Source organism: Citrus sinensis, chromosome 3 (assembly GCF_022201045.2).
Source record: "Citrus sinensis cultivar Valencia sweet orange chromosome 3, DVS_A1.0, whole genome shotgun sequence".
In the NCBI taxonomy this organism is placed as follows: Eukaryota; Viridiplantae; Streptophyta; class Magnoliopsida; order Sapindales; family Rutaceae; genus Citrus; species Citrus sinensis.
In genome coordinates this window covers 11445174-11463075 of record NC_068558.1, presented here as the reverse complement: position 1 = coordinate 11463075, position 17902 = coordinate 11445174, and the positions used below count along the sequence as shown (strand labels likewise).

Sequence of the window (17902 nt, the reverse complement as noted above, 5' to 3'; positions counted from 1 at the left end):
CTTCCGTTGGGTATATATAGTTTACATTAGGAGATTTTTAGGGTTTACAAAATATTTTTTTTTTATTTTTTTTATTTTGCTTACAAATTGCAAAAGTACCAAACCCTTTCACAAGCACTGGCTCACAATCTGGCAGCAGTAGTGTCTTTTGCTTATTATCGGCCTTGGGCATCTCCGTGGCCAAAACTCGCAAGCGAAAGAAACAAATAACAAGCTATTTATTATTAGAATTATTTTTGAGGTAAAAGAAATTTAAGTTTCGAACTTAAAGTACAAACATATTATTTTAATTTATTAGTTTTATATATGGGCAAAATTATTTTGCAACAGGGGTTTGGTGCCCCTTTTTTGTCTTTTAGAGTCTTGTAATTTGTTATAAAAATAAAAAAGTTAAAAATTTTTAAATTTTCACAAATTAGTCCCACACTTACAAATTTTCAGTTGCATTAATGCTTATGGAAATCACGATTTTCAGGTCAAAAACTCAATTAAATTTATTTAAGTGTGTAATTAAATTTACCACTTTTATTTTAGGATAAAAACTCAACCAAAAATATAAAATTTATTGCTCAAACAAACAAAAATAATTTTACAAATTCATAAACTAACACTTTATTATCATTAGTAAATTAAAATATTTTTACTACATAATTAAAAATTTTAGTATGATAATTAAATTTGTAAGATTTTATCACTCATGTAAATTTCACTTACCAATATCCATAAAAATGAATGAAAAATAAATAAATAGTTCTTAAAATGATTTCTTTTACTTAAGAAATATTGGAGAAAACCAATCAATTTTTAGGGCTTCCAAAATGAATATATTTTTTTTGTGACAAATTTTCTAATTGATTGTAATCATTCGTGGGTTTAGGGCCCAATCGATAACTTTAATTAATTAACCATCATTAATTTTAATGAGAAGTTTTGCCAATTTTGTTCAATTAGTTATCATTTTACCAATTTTTCTTGCGTATGACGTTTATACTCTGTTCATACTCTGTTCTTTCTAATCCGTAATTAGAAGTCACAGAAAATGTGACAAAAACAGTAAAGAAGAGAGGGTGAGAGAATGACTAAATGAATAAAAGCTATAATGCATTAGTGGGTAATGCAAATAAATGAACTCCCCCAATTGACAATGCCATGTTATGGGAACCTATTCCTCGTTTAAGAAGATATCATAATTGTCATAGCTGAGAGGCCATGGGTATCGATCTTTTGATATCAGCTCCTAGAAACTGAAGCTTGGTGTCTAAATTCTCATAACCACGGCCAATATGACCAATGTCACTGATCTCAGTAGTTCCTTCTGCTACCAATCCAGCTAATACCAGCGAAACCCCACCTCCCAGGTCAGCTGCACGAAGCCGAGAACCGTGCAGGGCACTGATGATAGAATTTAAAGGAATTAGCAAAATCAAATTTGATTTTATGAAAATCATAAAATCTAAAATCACACTATGGAAAGCAGTGTTCCTTCGTGTCTCTCTCCCAAAAACTAGTGCAGTGCTCCCACAGACCTGAATTTTTGCTCCAAGCTTTTGCAATTCTCTGACTGTTCAAATATGAGGATAAAAATTAGACATATATACAGTTAGTACAGGTAATGAAACAAAAACACCACAATCTGCTTGTGGCCAAGCAAAAAGGAAGCAGACGTGGAGGGTACTTTGAAAATAAAAACGTTGTTTTCCAGTTTCAGCTTTTGCCGAACATTAGGTGCCAGCTTTTGGAAGAATTTAAGATCACCACCAAACAGTGTAATCGCAGTGTGATTCCACAATTTATCATCAAAGCATGAAGACAGAAACACATATACACAAAACCAATAAGAGATATTTTAACGGATCATGCTGCTTGAAAGAAATCTGCTTTTGAAATAAACCAATGAGCTTATTTTCAAAGCCTCCGAGCAAAATGAAGAACATTCTCAAAAAAATACACTCTGAACAGAATGTACTCTGTTGGGGAAATCGTTCCGGTAATAAAGATGAAATATAAATACAGAAAATGTTGAGATGGAAATAATTATTGGTCAATAGCAATACCATGGCCCAAGCGTCTGTCAAACACAGATTCCTCCACTATACTTGAACCACTACATGTGGTGAGTAGTGCCATTGTTGGAGGTTGGAGATCTGTAGGAAAACCAGGAAATGGACTTGTTCTGACATTGAAACCTCGCAAATTTTCACAAACATTCTCAGGAATTGCTGAAACCTGGAATGCCAATCATTTATAATGCCTCAAGCAGCTGGAAGTTGGCAAAAAGTGAAGAACAGAATAATGAGGAATTACCCTTACCTCCAACGTGTCATTGTTACCCCTTGTAATTTTACAACCAGCAATTTTTAGTTTGTCTATCAGACATGATAAGTGAGAAGGAGTGACAGGTGATATCGAGATGAGTGAGCGAGTAATTGCAGCAGCAAGCAAAAAGGTGCCTGCTTCAATTCGATCTGGTGGCATATTACATTCACAGCCGCGCAATTGGCATTTTCCCTTAATCAAAAGCTTGTCACTCCCAGCTCCATACACACATGCCCCACTGTCATTCAGAAAACGAGCAAGATCAGTCACCTCTGGTTCCTGTGGTGAAATTTGGGAGAAGAATCCACTTAAATAATTCAATTGGTTCTGTCATAAGAGAAAACTAAATTGCCCCAATTCTCTCAAAAACAAAAAAGGCACAGTGAGATGTATCACATCATACTTTGGCAGCATTTGAAAGCACAGTTACTCCGTCGGCCATAGAAGCTGCCATCATAAGAGTTTCAGTTGCCCCAACACTGGGAAATCAAGGTGGAAACTGCCCCCAACCAATCCCTTGCCATTTGCAGAATGTGCCAGCACTCTTCCATCTCTGTAATTTTGAAGAATTTACTAATTTCAGCCAATTCTTTACATATTCAGTCTGGTGGTAACTCCAGACAGTCACACACACACGCACATCAACAGTTAAAGTTCTTGCCATACCCTACTTTTTCTTGCCTGATTGCAGAGTCTCGACTTAGAATTGGCAGAAAAGCAGAAAAGAACACCTTAAATGCTTTGCCAAAGATCTAGTCAACTTGAGCTGTGATCTAATTGGTGACCGATCTTCACAAAGTAGAATTATGTCAATAAGTTGCCCAGCTCATTAACTATAACAATATCTATGTTTTTTGTAACCAACGAAAGAGGATGATCCCTAAAAAAACCTCTGAAGCCCGGTGTCATCACTAGTGATTATGCAAAAGTTTGCAATCCCTGCCATATTTTCTGTGTTCGAGTGAGATAAAGTAGGCTTACATAATCTGTTCCCACAAATCAGAAACTGCCAAGGAAATATCTTAAAAGCTACCCAGCCACACCAGAAAACCCAGTTCTGTTCTAGCCATTCAAGGGGGAAAAAAAAAAAATGTAACGACAGTGATGCTAGAGCTCTTAAGGTCAAGCTAGAATCCTTCAATAGGTTGAAAAGTTCACATAATCATCAACCTCATGACACAGACCATTTTCTTATTTATCTACCAAGTATTGCTCTTCAATCTCAAATTTTTCACTTTTATTACCCCCAGACAGTTTCTTACATTTCCCATTTGAATCCTATTACCTAATAGTTCCTATATTCACAAGTATTAGATATCATACTGACATCTTTCTTCAAACTGACCAGCTCTCTGCATAATAGTATTACGAAAAAAATCCGATCCTCAAAATAATAAGGTACCGGCTTAAAATAACGAAATAGAATCAATCTTATTGAATACACAATATATCTTTAAACTAGCTTCTTTACCTAAACATGTGATGACCAATTATATTCCAAGAAAAATCAATAAAAACAATCAAGACAATTTTCAATGAAAACATAACGCAATTAAAATTAAAAAAAAAAAAAGCATAACTTATCTCAACAGCAGCCCCAAGAGCTCTCAGCCCACGAACGTACAAATCTACAGGTCTCTCCCCAATATCACACCCACCAGGTAAACCCACAACAGCTTCACCGAACCGGGCCAGCAGCGGCCCGATAACAAAGAACCCACCTCGAATTTTCCTCATTTCCCCCAAACATGGCTCAGCACGCCCAACACCATCAGTGTTAACCAAAATTTCCTTATTCCTCTCGTTAAACTCAATCTTGGCGCCTAACAAGCGTAAAATTGAAAGCATTGTTTTGGTGTCAGACAGGCCTGTGGGCACATTGTGGAGTAGACAAGAGTTTGAACATAAAAGAGTAGCGGCGAGGAGACAGAGAGAAGAGTTCTTGGACCCGGAAATGGGAACATGGCCCGAAAGTTGTGTGGGTCCGGTGATGGTAAGAGTTTCTGCTTCCCGGATCTGGGTTGTTTGGGTTCGGATTTGGGGCTTTTGGGTTTGTGGGGAATTGAAGAGAGAATAGTTGAAGGGGTTTTGCATAACACAAAGAGGTCGCCATTTCTTGTCGAACAGAGAGAAAAGCAACGGTGTTTAACAAACACTTGACCAAATTCCCGCTTTACCGCCTTCACCCACATTTTATGTGTTGTGTGAAAATTTGTACGTGAATTAATAGTATTATTTTATTAAATTAAAAAGTAAATTTTTTTTTTATTTAAGAAAAATACCCACCGTCCACCCGTTTTTTTAATATTTTTTTAAAAATACACAATTCCTTCATTTTTTGGCTAGAATCTACCTAAAGTTACATTTTGTTTCACTTTTCCACTTCCGTTTGGAATCTGTTAAGAAAATTAACAGAAACTTAAAAAAATGACTATTTTACCCCCAAAGTGAAAATTACAATTTCACCCTAAAAAAGCAAAAAATAATCAGATTTAATGATGAATATCATTATTGGTACATTAATGAAGTACAAAAAATCTTAACTACTAGAGATTATAACTCAATGAATAATAAAACTATATTTATCTTAAATTCAATTGATGATTTACGAGATTTGGCTATTTTTAATACTACTGTTATAATTTGGCATTCTAATTACAGACATATTTTTTAAAACAACCTGCATTTGATGATTGTGGAATTAATTTCTTTATTGACCGATGGGGAAAATAATTAGATTTAATCGGATTATTTTTGGTAATTTTTAAGGTGAAATTATAATTTTCTATTTGAGGGGAAAATGGTCAATTTTTTAAGTTTCCGTTAGTTTTCTTAACGGATTCCAAACGGAAGTGGAAAAGTGAAACAAAATGTAACTTTAGGTGGATTCTAGCTAAAAAATGAAGAAATTGTGTATTTTTGAAAAAGATGTAAAAAACGAGTAAACGGTAGATATTTTTCATTTTATTTATGATAAAACTTTCAAATGTGGGTTGTGTAATTATTTTTAAATGCAGAATAAGATCTATGATCAGACAACTCTGTAAATTATGTGTTATGTGTTTGTTTCTAAGGGTAAATTTGGGTGGAGGTTTATGGCCACACAAATTCTTTTAAGATATATTGACATTTCTTAGGATAAAATGTGGGCTGTGAGTTATTTCTAGACGCAGAAGGAGGTCTGCACGTCTAAAAATGTGTTATGTTGATTATTTTCAAATTAAAGAGTCTTCTTGTTGCTGCCATTTTTCATTTTCTTTTTTAATTTCTTTAGTATTTGATCTTTCTTGTTAGTATGAAAATGTTGTTATTTTAAAAATAGTTATTGTTATCTATGCTACAAAAATAATTAACTGTGAAGAGAATTAATTAAACATTTAATAATTTTTTTAAAAGTATTGTGAGTTTTAAAAACAGTTATATACATTTGGTAAATCTTACTGCTAAACTACTGTAAGAATATAAATAATTAAATTAGAAATAATATTTAATAAAATTCATTTAAACATTTATAAACATGTACATCAAATATTTTTTATTATATCATATAATAATTGATAACTAAGATAAATATTTTATTTTGTTGATTTTATTTTTTTATTTTGTTATCACAATATAATTAGTAATAATAATAATTTCTTTAAATTCAATGATTTTATTTCTTAATTAATAAGAATAATTTCAGACTTTTATAATATATATGAGAATATATATGGAATTGTGTTTAGGCTACCAGATACAAGATTTGTCCTGACTTCAAGAACATAATAATTCTAGCAAAATTAATACTTAAGAAACAATCAATATTAATGGAGCATTACCTTTTTAACACAAAATAAAAGAAATGTCCATTTTGTCCTCAGTTATATTTAATTAATTTATTATTATTAATTAAATTATTATTACAATAATTATTAATATAATTATTTAATTAATGAATATTATAGTTAATTTATTCATTAATATACTATTAACAATTAATTAATTAATTAAATTTTTTCAATTAATATATATTAATAATAATATTTTTTAAAAATAATCAATATAATAAAATATAAAATAAATCATTAAGTACTTTTTAGTAATTTATTACAATCTAACTCATTCTAATTCCGATTTTAAGACAAAGTAAATACATTAATGATAATCCAACTCATTCTGATTCAGATCCCTACAGTTCAAGTAAACAATTTATTCTCCTATTCCCTATTTCCATTATAGCCCATATTAATTTCAGTTTAGTAAACGCACCATAAGAGTTAATCGTTAGAAGGATTTCTATAAACAAAGTACAAAAGTTCTAGTTCTATAATAACGATGCCATTAAGAATTAATTGTTAGAAGGATATCTAATGATGTGAGATATAACGAAGACACATTTAGTTGCAAATTTCAATATAACAAATTAAAGACATATTTCTGCACGATCTATTAAAAGTGAACTAGGATATTTTAACTTAAAATTTTGATACATTCTTCTCATACAATCCAATGATGGATAAATTGTCATCACTAAAATCACATTGACTTTTGATTAGCATCTACCATACGATTGTAAAATCAATGACTCAACATTTATATAACAATTTTAAATTAAATAATCCCCAATCCCCCAATTCCCCATTCATTAAAATCTCAATTATAAGGAATGCAAGTAGTAACTAGTTTTTTATGGGGGAAGAGTTAATTAAGAACAAATCAGTCATTAAATTACATGTTTGGTTACTTTTAAAATTTAAATATTAAGTGGTTGATTTTGTTTTTTTGTTTTTCCTTTTAACACTAACAAAACCGGTTGAATCAACCAATCCAATTTCTAAATTTTTAATAAAATAAAAATAATTAGAAAACTTGTTGCCGTCTTTATATATATGCATACATACACACAAACATATACGGAAACGCGCGTCAAAGAGAAGTTTTTGATTCTTGAAAAAATTTACAATTCTCTCCTGAACCTTGAATTTCTAATTTCCATACTATGAAGTAAGCAATTTAGATACTAGCTAAAATATAATCTAAATTATGCCACATTTCGCTTAATCTACTGGATCTGACGGAGCCTACTCGTGTGCGGCATGCTTGGAGCTGATCAAAGAAAAGATTCTTTTCAATTGAATCAACTTATCCTCTCTATAGGGTGCCGGTTAGAACAAAGACAGATTTACTTACGAATTTCAATATATTAGATTTAAGATATATTTCTACGTGATTAGGCTATTTCAACTTAAAATTTTGAGATGTTGATCTCATACAATTCAATGGTGGATAAATTGTCATCTTTAAAGCTGCGTTGACTTCTAATTAACATCTACCATAGGATTGTGCAAAATCAATAACTTAATGCTTAAGTAAAAATTTTAAATTAAAATAATCCCCCATTCATTAAAATCTCAATTCTAAGGAGTGCAAGTAGTTACAACCTTTTTATGGGGGAAGAGAATTTTAATTATGGATAAATCATTCATTAAATTATATGTTTGATTATTTTTAAAATTTTATATTCTAAATGGTTGATTTTGTGTTTTGTTTTTCTTTTAACGGTAACAAATTTCGTTATAGCAATAAAGGATGCATTTATTTGCACTTTAAAATTTACTTAGAAAACTCAATTAAATATTTTAAAATATTAGTTTTACTTAGAACACTATTTCAAATTTCCATATCGTCCTCACTACCCAATTCTTAAATTACCTTGTTTCCTATATACATCCAATAAAATATTTATCACCACAAATAAAATCTCCAACTTTCTTCCATTTTTATTAAACTTTTATTTTCCTTTCATAATATGGTTTGATATTTGTTTGTTCTTCTCTTTAATGTGGTTATATAATTTTGTTTTTCAAACCTATGAAAGCGTTGCGGATTAGATAGAGTGAAGATTAGAAGCAAATTTAAAATAAATCTTATCCTTTGATTTTCTTTGATTTTCTTTGATTTTCTTATGTTGGAGTGGTACAATTTATTGTTCTTACTCCACCTTTATTTTTTATTCCTTTTGTTTCAATTACAAAAGATGGAACATGCTACTTGATGTTTTTCTAGCAATTCTAATAACTAAAAAAAAAAGAGTAAAAAAAGTTTAGTCCATAAGTAATAGACAACATTTCGATGTGAACATTGATTCATTTTTCATTGTTGATGTAGTTATTGTAGATAAAATATGATGTTGGATAAAAATTTGTTAAATTATATTTTATTTAATTGTCCTTAAAAGTAAATTACATTAAGGCGAATATAGTAATATAAAAAATTATCAAAATATGAGTGTCCAAAATAAATTTTAGAGTACAAATAGCCTCACTCATCAATAAATTCAATTTTCAAATTTTTAACAAAATAAAAAATAATATATTTTTTAAAAAAATAAACTTTTTGCCGCTATTATATATATGGACAAAACTGAGGTGCAACTGTTTCACGATACACAGTTTTTTTTTTATCAGTTGACCCCCCTACTTTTTTATTTATAATTTATTTATAAATTTATGATAATTTTTTTTTCATTCTCTTTTCCTCTCCTCCATCTTTTGATATTTTGCTCCCTTTTTCTCCACTTAGATAATTAATCAATCATTAGTGAGCAACTCCTGTCAAATTAAATATCATTAACTAATCAATTACCTCAATTATTTTTCACTTCACAACCAAGATAAAATGCAGCAATTTGATTTAAATATTTGGATAGCAATTGTGAGGCCATGGCAATTGAATAAGTTAAAATAACAAATCAAATCTATTAGATATAAGTGATTGATGTCGTGTTGGTTTAGATCTATGGACGAAGTTTAGGGTGCGTTTGGTATTATTTTTTATATAATGTTTTTTATTTTATTTTATAGAACAATAATGATTAAGTTTTGATAAAAATAAAAACATGTTTGGCAACTTGTTTTTAAACTGATGTCTGGAAATGAGAACTGTGAAAATGCATTTGATAGCTTGTCTAGAAAAATAAAAATAATAAAAATTTATTTGATACATATTTAAAAATATATATTTAAATAATTACATTATAAAAATATATGTACCTAATTTTAATACGTTTTTAAAATTAAAATTTTTTCAAATTTTAAGAAAAATACCATCTATTTATTTTGTAAATTTCCTAAGTTTTTAAAGAAATTAAATGTATATTTAATGATTCATGATAATTTTAAAACTTATTTATTGATTGTACATTTATTTATATTAATTAAGTAAAAATTATTTTTTAATAAAAATATAGTTATACATATGAAATAGTATCTAAGCCATAACTTTAAATTCATGCATAGCATTTTTTTACTACATATCTATTATATTATAATAAATTATTAATCTAACAAAGACATGAGACCTACCAAATTTTAGTTGTAATTATTAAATTATGAGTGTGGGACCCATAATGGCAGAAAACAAAATGATAGAGAACATTTCCCGTTCTCCATCTTTATGAAGAAAAAGTGAAAAATAAAAACTTTTTTATTTTGGGTTAATTTTGTTTTGTCTCCAAATGTTTCAACATTTTTCGCCATACACCCATATGTTTCAAAAATACTCACTCCACACCCAATTTCGTTAATTTGACCGTTATGTTTAACGGAGCTATTTGAAATTTAAGTAAATGTCCGAAATACCCCTTATCTTGAATTAGAGAAAAATAAAATGAGATAAAATGTTAATTTAATAATTAATGTTTACATTAAAAAATTTTATTTAAAGGTAATTAATAATAATTCCATCAATTAAATTATCAAATAAATTTAATTTATCATCATCAAATAATATTTAGAATATGAATTTCCAAATTTACCCTTTGACCGTTAGAATAAACGGTCAAAATAACGGAATTAGGTGTGGAGTGAATATTTTTAAAACATATGGGTGCGTGGCGAAAAATGTTGAAACATTTGGGGGCAGCACAAAATTAACCCTTTTATTTTTGTATTTTATGCTCATAGTTCAAAAACGCACCACCAAACCAAAAACGGTACCGAACACACCCTAAAATTTTATTATTTTTGAATAACTAATAACTTTGAAATTCAATTACATTGCACTTACTTTTTTTATTTAAAGTCCAGTTCGCATATATTTTAAAATGATGACCAAAATGTAAGGAAAAAAATGAAATACACAGTTTTTATAATTATTTATTCAATATTTTATTTTAGTAATATCATACTAGTTTCATTTGAAGCTAATTTATCAATTGAGTTTTAATGTGAAATCATTAATTATCTTACTTCTTAAATTAAAAAAATAAAGAGTTAGATATTAATATTTAGTTTTATGTCAAGGTTTTTAACTTGAGACAGCCTACCCATTTATTAATTATTTAAATTATTTATAAATTTGAAACAATCTGAATTTATATGTTAAAATTTTAAAACATTAAATATTTTAAAATTTCAGTATACAATAGGGAGTTTAGGGTAATTACCAACCTATACATCCTAACGTTCAACTCTCTCGCCCTCTCTCTCCCTATATATACATAACGGGGACGCGCTAAAATGATCACCGACTCTCAGCTCTCTCTCTCTCTCTCGCTCTCTCTCTCTCTCTCTCTCTCTCTCTCGTTTACGCCCCCAAATCTCTTTTGAATTTCGATGAAAATGGCGCCGACAGGAAAGGGAAAATTGAAAATCGAAATCAAGAAAATAGAGAAACAAAAAGCGAGAATGGTTACTTTCTCAAAACGACGACAAGGCCTTTTCAAAAAAGCCCAAGAATACGCTAACATCACCGGCTCTCAGATCGCCGTTCTTGTTTTCTCACCGGCCGGCAACCCGTACGTTCATGGGTCACCTTCATTTGACGCCGTTATTGACAAATTCTTGAGCGTTAACGGCGGCGCAAGCAGCAGTGGCCAAGTGGGTGCCCATCACAATGAAGCCGATGTGTGCCGCACTCCGACACCGTTTCATCTTGTCCTCCAGAACCATCACAATGAAGCCAATGTGTGCCGCGGATTCTTGATGGCTCTGGAAGACAAGATCAAACGGTGCCGGAGTGCGGAGGATTTGTCGGCGGTGAAGGCGGAGTTGGAGGAAGTGAGAGTGAAGGTTTTGGAGAGACTTAAGCATATTGAAGAAGACGAATTCGTCACTTCTTTGCTCAATTGTTGATTCAATTTTGATGCTGGACAATAATTAAATTAGGGTTTTGCTTCGATCAACTGATAGTTGATCAAGATTCGATTTTTTTTTTTTTTTCCGTTGGGTATATATAGTTTACATTAGGAGATTTTTAGGGTTTACAAAATATATATATTTTTTTATTTTTTATTTTGCTTACAAATTGCAAAATACCAAACCCTTTCACAAGTATTGGCTCACAAATCTGGCAGCAGTAATGTCTTTTGCTTATCATCGGCCTTTGGGCATCTCCGTGGCCAAAAGGCCCAAAACTCGCAAGTGAAAGAAACAAATAACAAGCTATTTATTATTAGAATTATTTTTGAGGTAAAAGAAATTTAAGTTTTGAACTTAAAGTACAAACATATTATTTTAATTTATTAGTTTTATATATGGGCAAAATTATTTTACAACAGGGGTTTGGTACCTGTTTTTTGTCTATTTTTTTATAAAAATAATAAAACTAAAATTTTTTAAATTTTCACATATTAGTCCCCCACTTACAAATTTTCAGTTGCATTAATGTTTCTGGAAATCACGATTTTCAGGACAAAAACTTAATTAAATTTATTTAAGTGTGTAATTAAATTTACTCCTTTTATTTTAGGATAAAAACTCAATCAAAAATACAAAACTTATTGCTCAAACAAACAAAAATGATTTTAAAAATTCATAAACTAACACTTTATTATTATTAGTAAATTAAAATATTTTTACTACATAATTAAATAATTTAGTATGTTAATTAAATATTATGTTATAAAAAAATAATAAAACATTACTTACATAGAATATCAAATTAAATTTATTTTCGTATTTTGTGTACTCCATCTACTTGACATATAAAATCTCTTGTTTGAGAAAAAAAAAAGATATGGGGTTTGAACCCTGCTCACATGGGTGAAAAGAAATTGGTTGCCGTGTTAAATTAAAAAAAAATCATATTTATATTTATCATCAATTATGGTTAGTAAATAATTTACATAATTTAACTATGTAATAAATTAGTTAATTTATTAATTAATAAGTACATTTATTAATTTAAATAGATACTAATAAATGTAAGAATAAGTCATTTAATTGAAAAACTAGTTGAATAGAGTAAAAAAAATTAAAATATTGTGGACTTATATGTCATAATTATAAAATTTTTGATTTTTCTTATTTTACATGAACAACAACGGCTTTTAATGTTAATGGCCCAATAATCACATCTAACTATTATACAACTCTCACTTTAAATCCAACGGTGGATTTGAAAAAGACAAAAGAATGGAGTACCAAACCCATGGGTATAATAGCTGCACCCATAAAGAGAGAGAGAGAGACAAGGTCTAAGTTTAGTCATATATATATTGTGCACTTTTATTTAAAAATTAGATAGGCATAAAATTTGTAAGATTTTATCACTCATGTAAATTTCACTTACCAATATCCATAAAAATGAATGAAAAATAAATAAATAGTTCTTCAAATAATTTCTTTTACAGAAAATGTGATAAAAACAGTAAAGAAGAGAGGGTGAGAGAATGACTAAATGAATAAAAGCTATAATGCATTAGTGGTAATGCAAATAAATGAAGTCCCCCAATTGACAATGCCATGTTATGGGAACCTATTCCTCGTTTAAGAAGATATCATAATTGTCATAGCTGAGAGGCCATGGGTATCGATCTTTTGATATCAGCTCCTAGAAACTGAAGCTTGGTGTCTAAATTCTCATAACCACGGCCAATATGACCAATGCCACTGATCTCAGTAGTTCCTTCTGCTACCAATCCAGCTAATACCAGCGCAACCCCACCTCTCAGGTCAGCTGCACGAAGCCGAGAACCGTGCAGGGCACTGATGATAGAATTTAAAGGAATTAGCAAAATCAAATTTGATTTTATGATAATCATAAAATCTAAAATCTCACTATGCAAAGCAGTGTACCTTCGTGTCTCTCTCCCAAAAACTAGTGCAGTGCTCCCAAAGACCTGAATTTTTGCTCCAAGCTTCTGCAATTCTCTGACTGTTCAAATATGAGGATAAAAATTAGACATATATACAGATAGTACAGATAATGAAACAAAAACACCACAATCTGCTTGTGGCCAAGCAAAAAGGAAGCAGACGTGGAGGGTACTTTGAAAATAAAAACGTTGTTTTCCAGTTTCAGCTTTTGCCGAACATTAGGTGCCAGCTTTTGGAAGAATTTAAGATGACCACAAAACAGTGTAATCACAGTGTGATTCCACAATTTATCATCAAAGCACGAAGACAGAAACACATATACACAAAACCAATAAGAGATATTTTAACGGATCATGCTGCTTGAAAGAAATCTGCTTTTGAAATAAACCAATGAGCTTATTTTCAAAGCCTCCAAGCAAAATGAAGAACATTCTCAGAAATATACACTCTGAACAGAATGTACTCTGTTGGGGAAATCGTTCTGGTAATAAAGATGAAATATAAATACAGAAAATGTTGAGGTGGAAATAATTATTGGTCAATAGCAATACCATGGCCCAAGCGTCTGTCAAACACAGATTCCTCCACTATACTTGAACCACTACATGTGGTGAGTAGTGCCATTGTTGGCGGTTGGAGATCTGTAGGAAAACCAGGAAATGGACTTGTTCTGACATTGAAACCTCGCAAATTTTCACAAACATTTTCAGGAATTGCTGAAACCTGGAATGCCAATCATTTATAATGCCTCAAGCAGCAAGAAGTGGGAAAAAAGTGAAGAACAGAATAATGAGGAATTATCCTTACCTCCATCGTGTCATTGTTACACCTTGTAATTTTACAACCAGCAATTTTTAGTTTGTCTATCAGACATGATAAGTGAGAAGGAGTGACAGGTGATATCGAGATGAGTGAGCGAGTAATTGCAGCAGCAAGCATAAAGGTGCCTGCTTCAATTCGATCTGGTGGCACATTACATTCACAGCCGCGCAATTGGCATTTTCCCTTAATCAAAAGCTTGTCACTCCCAGCTCCATACACACATGCCCCACTGTCATTCAGAAAACGAGCAAGATCAATCACCTCTGGTTCCTGTAGTGAAATTTGGGAGAAGAATCCACTTAAATAATTCAATTAGTTCTGTCATAAGAGAAAACTAAATTGCCCCAATTCTCTCAAAAACAAAAAGGCACAGTGAGATGTATCACATCATACTTTGGCAACATTTGAAAGCACAGTTACTCCGTCGGCCATAGAAGCTGCCATCATAAGAGTTTCAGTTGCCCCAACACTAGGGAAATCAAGGTGGAAACTGCCCCCAACCAATCCCTTGCCATTTGCAGAATGTGCCAGCACTCTTCCATCTCTGTAATTTTGAAGAATTTACTAATTTCAGCCAATTCTTTACATATTCAGTCTGGTGGTAACTCCAGACAGTCACACACACACACACACATCAACAGTTAAAAGTTCTTGCCATACCCTACTTTTTCTTGCCTGATTGCAGAGTCTTGACTTAGAATTGGCAGAAAAGCAGAAAAGAACACCTTAAATGCTTTGCCAAAGATCTAGTCAACTTGAGCTGTGATCTAATTGGTGACCGATCTTCACAAAGTAGAATTATGTCAATAAGTTGCCCAGCTCATTAACTATAACAATATCTATGTTTTTTGTCACCAACGAAAGAGGATGATCCCTAAAAAAACCTCTGAAGCCCGGTGTCATCACCAGTGATTATGCAAAAGTTTGCAATCCCCGCCATCTTTTCTGTGTTCGAGTGAGATATAGTAGGCTTACATAATCTGTTCCCACAAATCAGAAACTGCCAAGGAAATATCTTAAAAGCTACCCATCCACACCAGAAAACCCAGTTCTGTTCTAGCCATTCAAGGGGAAAAAAAAAAAAATTTAACGACAGTGATGCTAGAACTCTTAAGGTCAAGCTAGAATCCTTCTATATGGTGAAAAGTTCACAAAATCATCAACCTTATGACACAGACCATTTTCTTATTTATCGACCAAGTATTGCTCTTCACTCTCAAATTTTACACTTTTATTATCCCCAGCCAGTTTCTTACATTTCCCATTTGAATCCTATTACCTAATAGTTCCCATATTCACAAGTATTAGATATCATACTGACATCTTTCTTCAAACTGACCAGCTCTCTGCATACTAGTATCACGAAAAAAATCCGATCCTCAAAATAATAAGGTAACGGCTTAAAATAACGTAATGGAATCAATCTTATTGAATACACAATATATCTTTAAACTAGCTTCTTTACCTAAACATGTGATGAACAATTATATTCCAAGAAAAATCAATAAAAACAATCAAGACAATTTTCAATGAAAACATAACGCAATTAAAATTAAAAAAAAAACATAACTTATCTCAACAGTAGCCCCAAGAGCTCTTAGCCCACGAACGTACAAATCTACAGGTCTCTCCCCAATATCACACCCACCAGGTAAACCCACAACAGCTTCACCGAACCGGGCCAGCAGCGGCCCGATAACAAAGAACCCACCTCGAATTTTCCTCATTTCCTCCAAACATGGCTCAGCACGCCCAACACCATCAGTGTTAACCAAAATTTCCTTATTCCTCTCGTTAAACTCAATCTTGGCGCCTAACGAGCGTAAAATTGAAAGCATTGCTTTGGTGTCAGACAGGCCTGTGGGCACATTGTGGAGTAGACAAGAGTTTGAGCATAAAAGAGTAGCGGCGAGGAGACAAAGAGAAGAGTTCTTGGACCCGGAAATGGGAACATGGCCCGAAAGCTGTGTGGGTCCGGTGATGGTAAGAGTTTCGGCTTCCCGGATCTGTGTTGTTTGGGTTGGGATTTGGGGGTTTTGGGTTTGTGGGAGTTGAAGAGAGAATGGTTTAAGGGGCTTTGCATAACACAAAGAGGTCGCCATTTTCTTGTCGAACAGAGAGAAAAGCAACGATGTTTAACAAACACTTGACCAATTCCCGCTTTAATTGTCGATATTGAATCACTTACACATTTTTTTTTTTGCTTCTTTCATAGTCCTACCAATTCCCGCTTTAACCCACTTTTTTTTTTTATGTGTTGTGTGATAATTTTTATATGAATTAATTATTTTATTTTATTAAATTAAAAAATAAATACCATACTATTTATGATAAAATTTTTAAATGTGGGTTGTCTGATTATTTTTAAATATAGAATAAGATCTATGATCATACAACATGTAAAATGTGGGTTATGTGTTTATTTCTAAGGGTAAATATAGATGAAGGTCTATGGCCACACAAATTTCTTTTAGGATATATTGACATTTTCTCAGGATAAAATGTGGGCTGCGAGATTATTTCTAGACACATAAGGAGGTCCGCCCGTCTAAAAATGTGTTATGTTGATTATTTTTAAGATTAAAGAGTCTTCTTGTTGCTATCATTTTCCTTTTTCTTTCTTTAATTTCTTTAGTATTCGATATTTCTTATTAGTACGAAAAGATTTAAGATCATATTGATAATGTTGTAACTTTTAAAATAATTACTATTATCTGTGCTTAGAAATAATTAGTTGTGAAGAGAATCAATTAAACGTTTGATAAAATTTATTCTTAAAAGTGTTGTGAGTTTTAAAAGTAATCATATACATTTGGTAAATCTTACTGTTAAATTATTGTAAGAATATAAATAACTAAATTAAAAATAATATTGAATAAAATTCATTTAAACATTTATAAACATGTACATTGCATATTTTTTATTGTGTCATATAATAATTGATAACTAAGATAAATATTTTATTTTATTTTATTATCACAATATAATTAGTAGTAATAATAATAATAATCTCTTGAAATATAATTTTATTTCTTAATTAATAAGGATAATTTTAGATTTTTATAATATATATGAGAATATATATGAAATTTTATTAAGTATAAAAGTGATTTTTAAAATTAAATTTTAAAAAGCTTCATCTTTTTTATTTTTCAAAATCCACTGTAGGATAAGATGATTTTACCAAAAGTAATTTCTAAAGAAATTTGTCTAAACACCAAAATCAACTTTAACTTTTTTAAGTCACTTTTGAATCTCCCAAAAACAATCTCCTGTAGGCCCTTAATTTCGATTGATGCTTTGCTTAATTTAAAAAATAATATTTTTTAACTAAATGGATATCATGGAAATCATTACCTATGAGTGAATTTGAATTAGACAATTAGTGTCGTTTAAAAATAAAGATTTATTATTAAAACTAAGATAAATTTCCAGTTTGGTTCATCATTATTAAAATTTTGAATGACATTGATGATAGACACCTCTCACTTCATTAGAATTAAGAGTTTAGTTGTGATGAGGTTGATTTTCTTTTAAATATTTTAACTAAAAAAATTGTAGAAAACTTTTGATCGAGGGTGTGTTGCATATTTAAATGTATCTTAATATAATTTCTATAACATTCATTTATTTAACGGTAGTGGATTGTACAAAGATACCTTATGGCCTATTCTAATTATGCA

General features: G+C 30.8%; 2 protein-coding genes across 5 annotated transcripts; one reads left to right on the top strand and one right to left on the bottom strand.

Annotated features, from left to right (window-relative positions):
• Nucleotides 1-1080: 1080 nt before the first annotated feature.
• LOC102609424 (uncharacterized) lies at nucleotides 1081-16451 on the bottom strand. 4 transcript variants are annotated; one of them, XM_052438311.1, is made up of 7 exons: nucleotides 15791-16451; nucleotides 14613-14765; nucleotides 14205-14489; nucleotides 14081-14120; nucleotides 2055-2186; nucleotides 1527-1561; nucleotides 1212-1392 (listed from the first exon to the last, which is right to left on the bottom strand). In XM_052438311.1, the coding sequence occupies exons 1-7, from the start codon at nucleotides 16319-16321 to the stop codon at nucleotides 1360-1362; spliced, it is 1209 nt and encodes a 402-aa protein (XP_052294271.1). In that variant the 5' UTR covers nucleotides 16322-16451; the 3' UTR covers nucleotides 1212-1359. The 4 variants fall into 4 exon arrangements, with proteins under 4 accessions (XP_052294269.1, XP_052294271.1, XP_052294270.1 ...); XM_052438309.1 differs by lacking the exons at nucleotides 1527-1561; nucleotides 2055-2186 and adding an exon at nucleotides 13377-13455 and having other exon boundaries at nucleotides 1081-1392; nucleotides 13949-14120; nucleotides 15791-16449; XM_052438310.1 differs by lacking the exon at nucleotides 2055-2186 and having other exon boundaries at nucleotides 13949-14120; nucleotides 15791-16449.
• Nucleotides 10840-11589, top strand: LOC127901294 (agamous-like MADS-box protein AGL61). The gene has a single exon (XM_052438312.1). The coding sequence runs from the start codon at nucleotides 10914-10916 to the stop codon at nucleotides 11430-11432; it is 519 nt and encodes a 172-aa protein (XP_052294272.1). The 5' UTR covers nucleotides 10840-10913; the 3' UTR covers nucleotides 11433-11589.
• Nucleotides 16452-17902: the final 1451 nt, after the last annotated feature.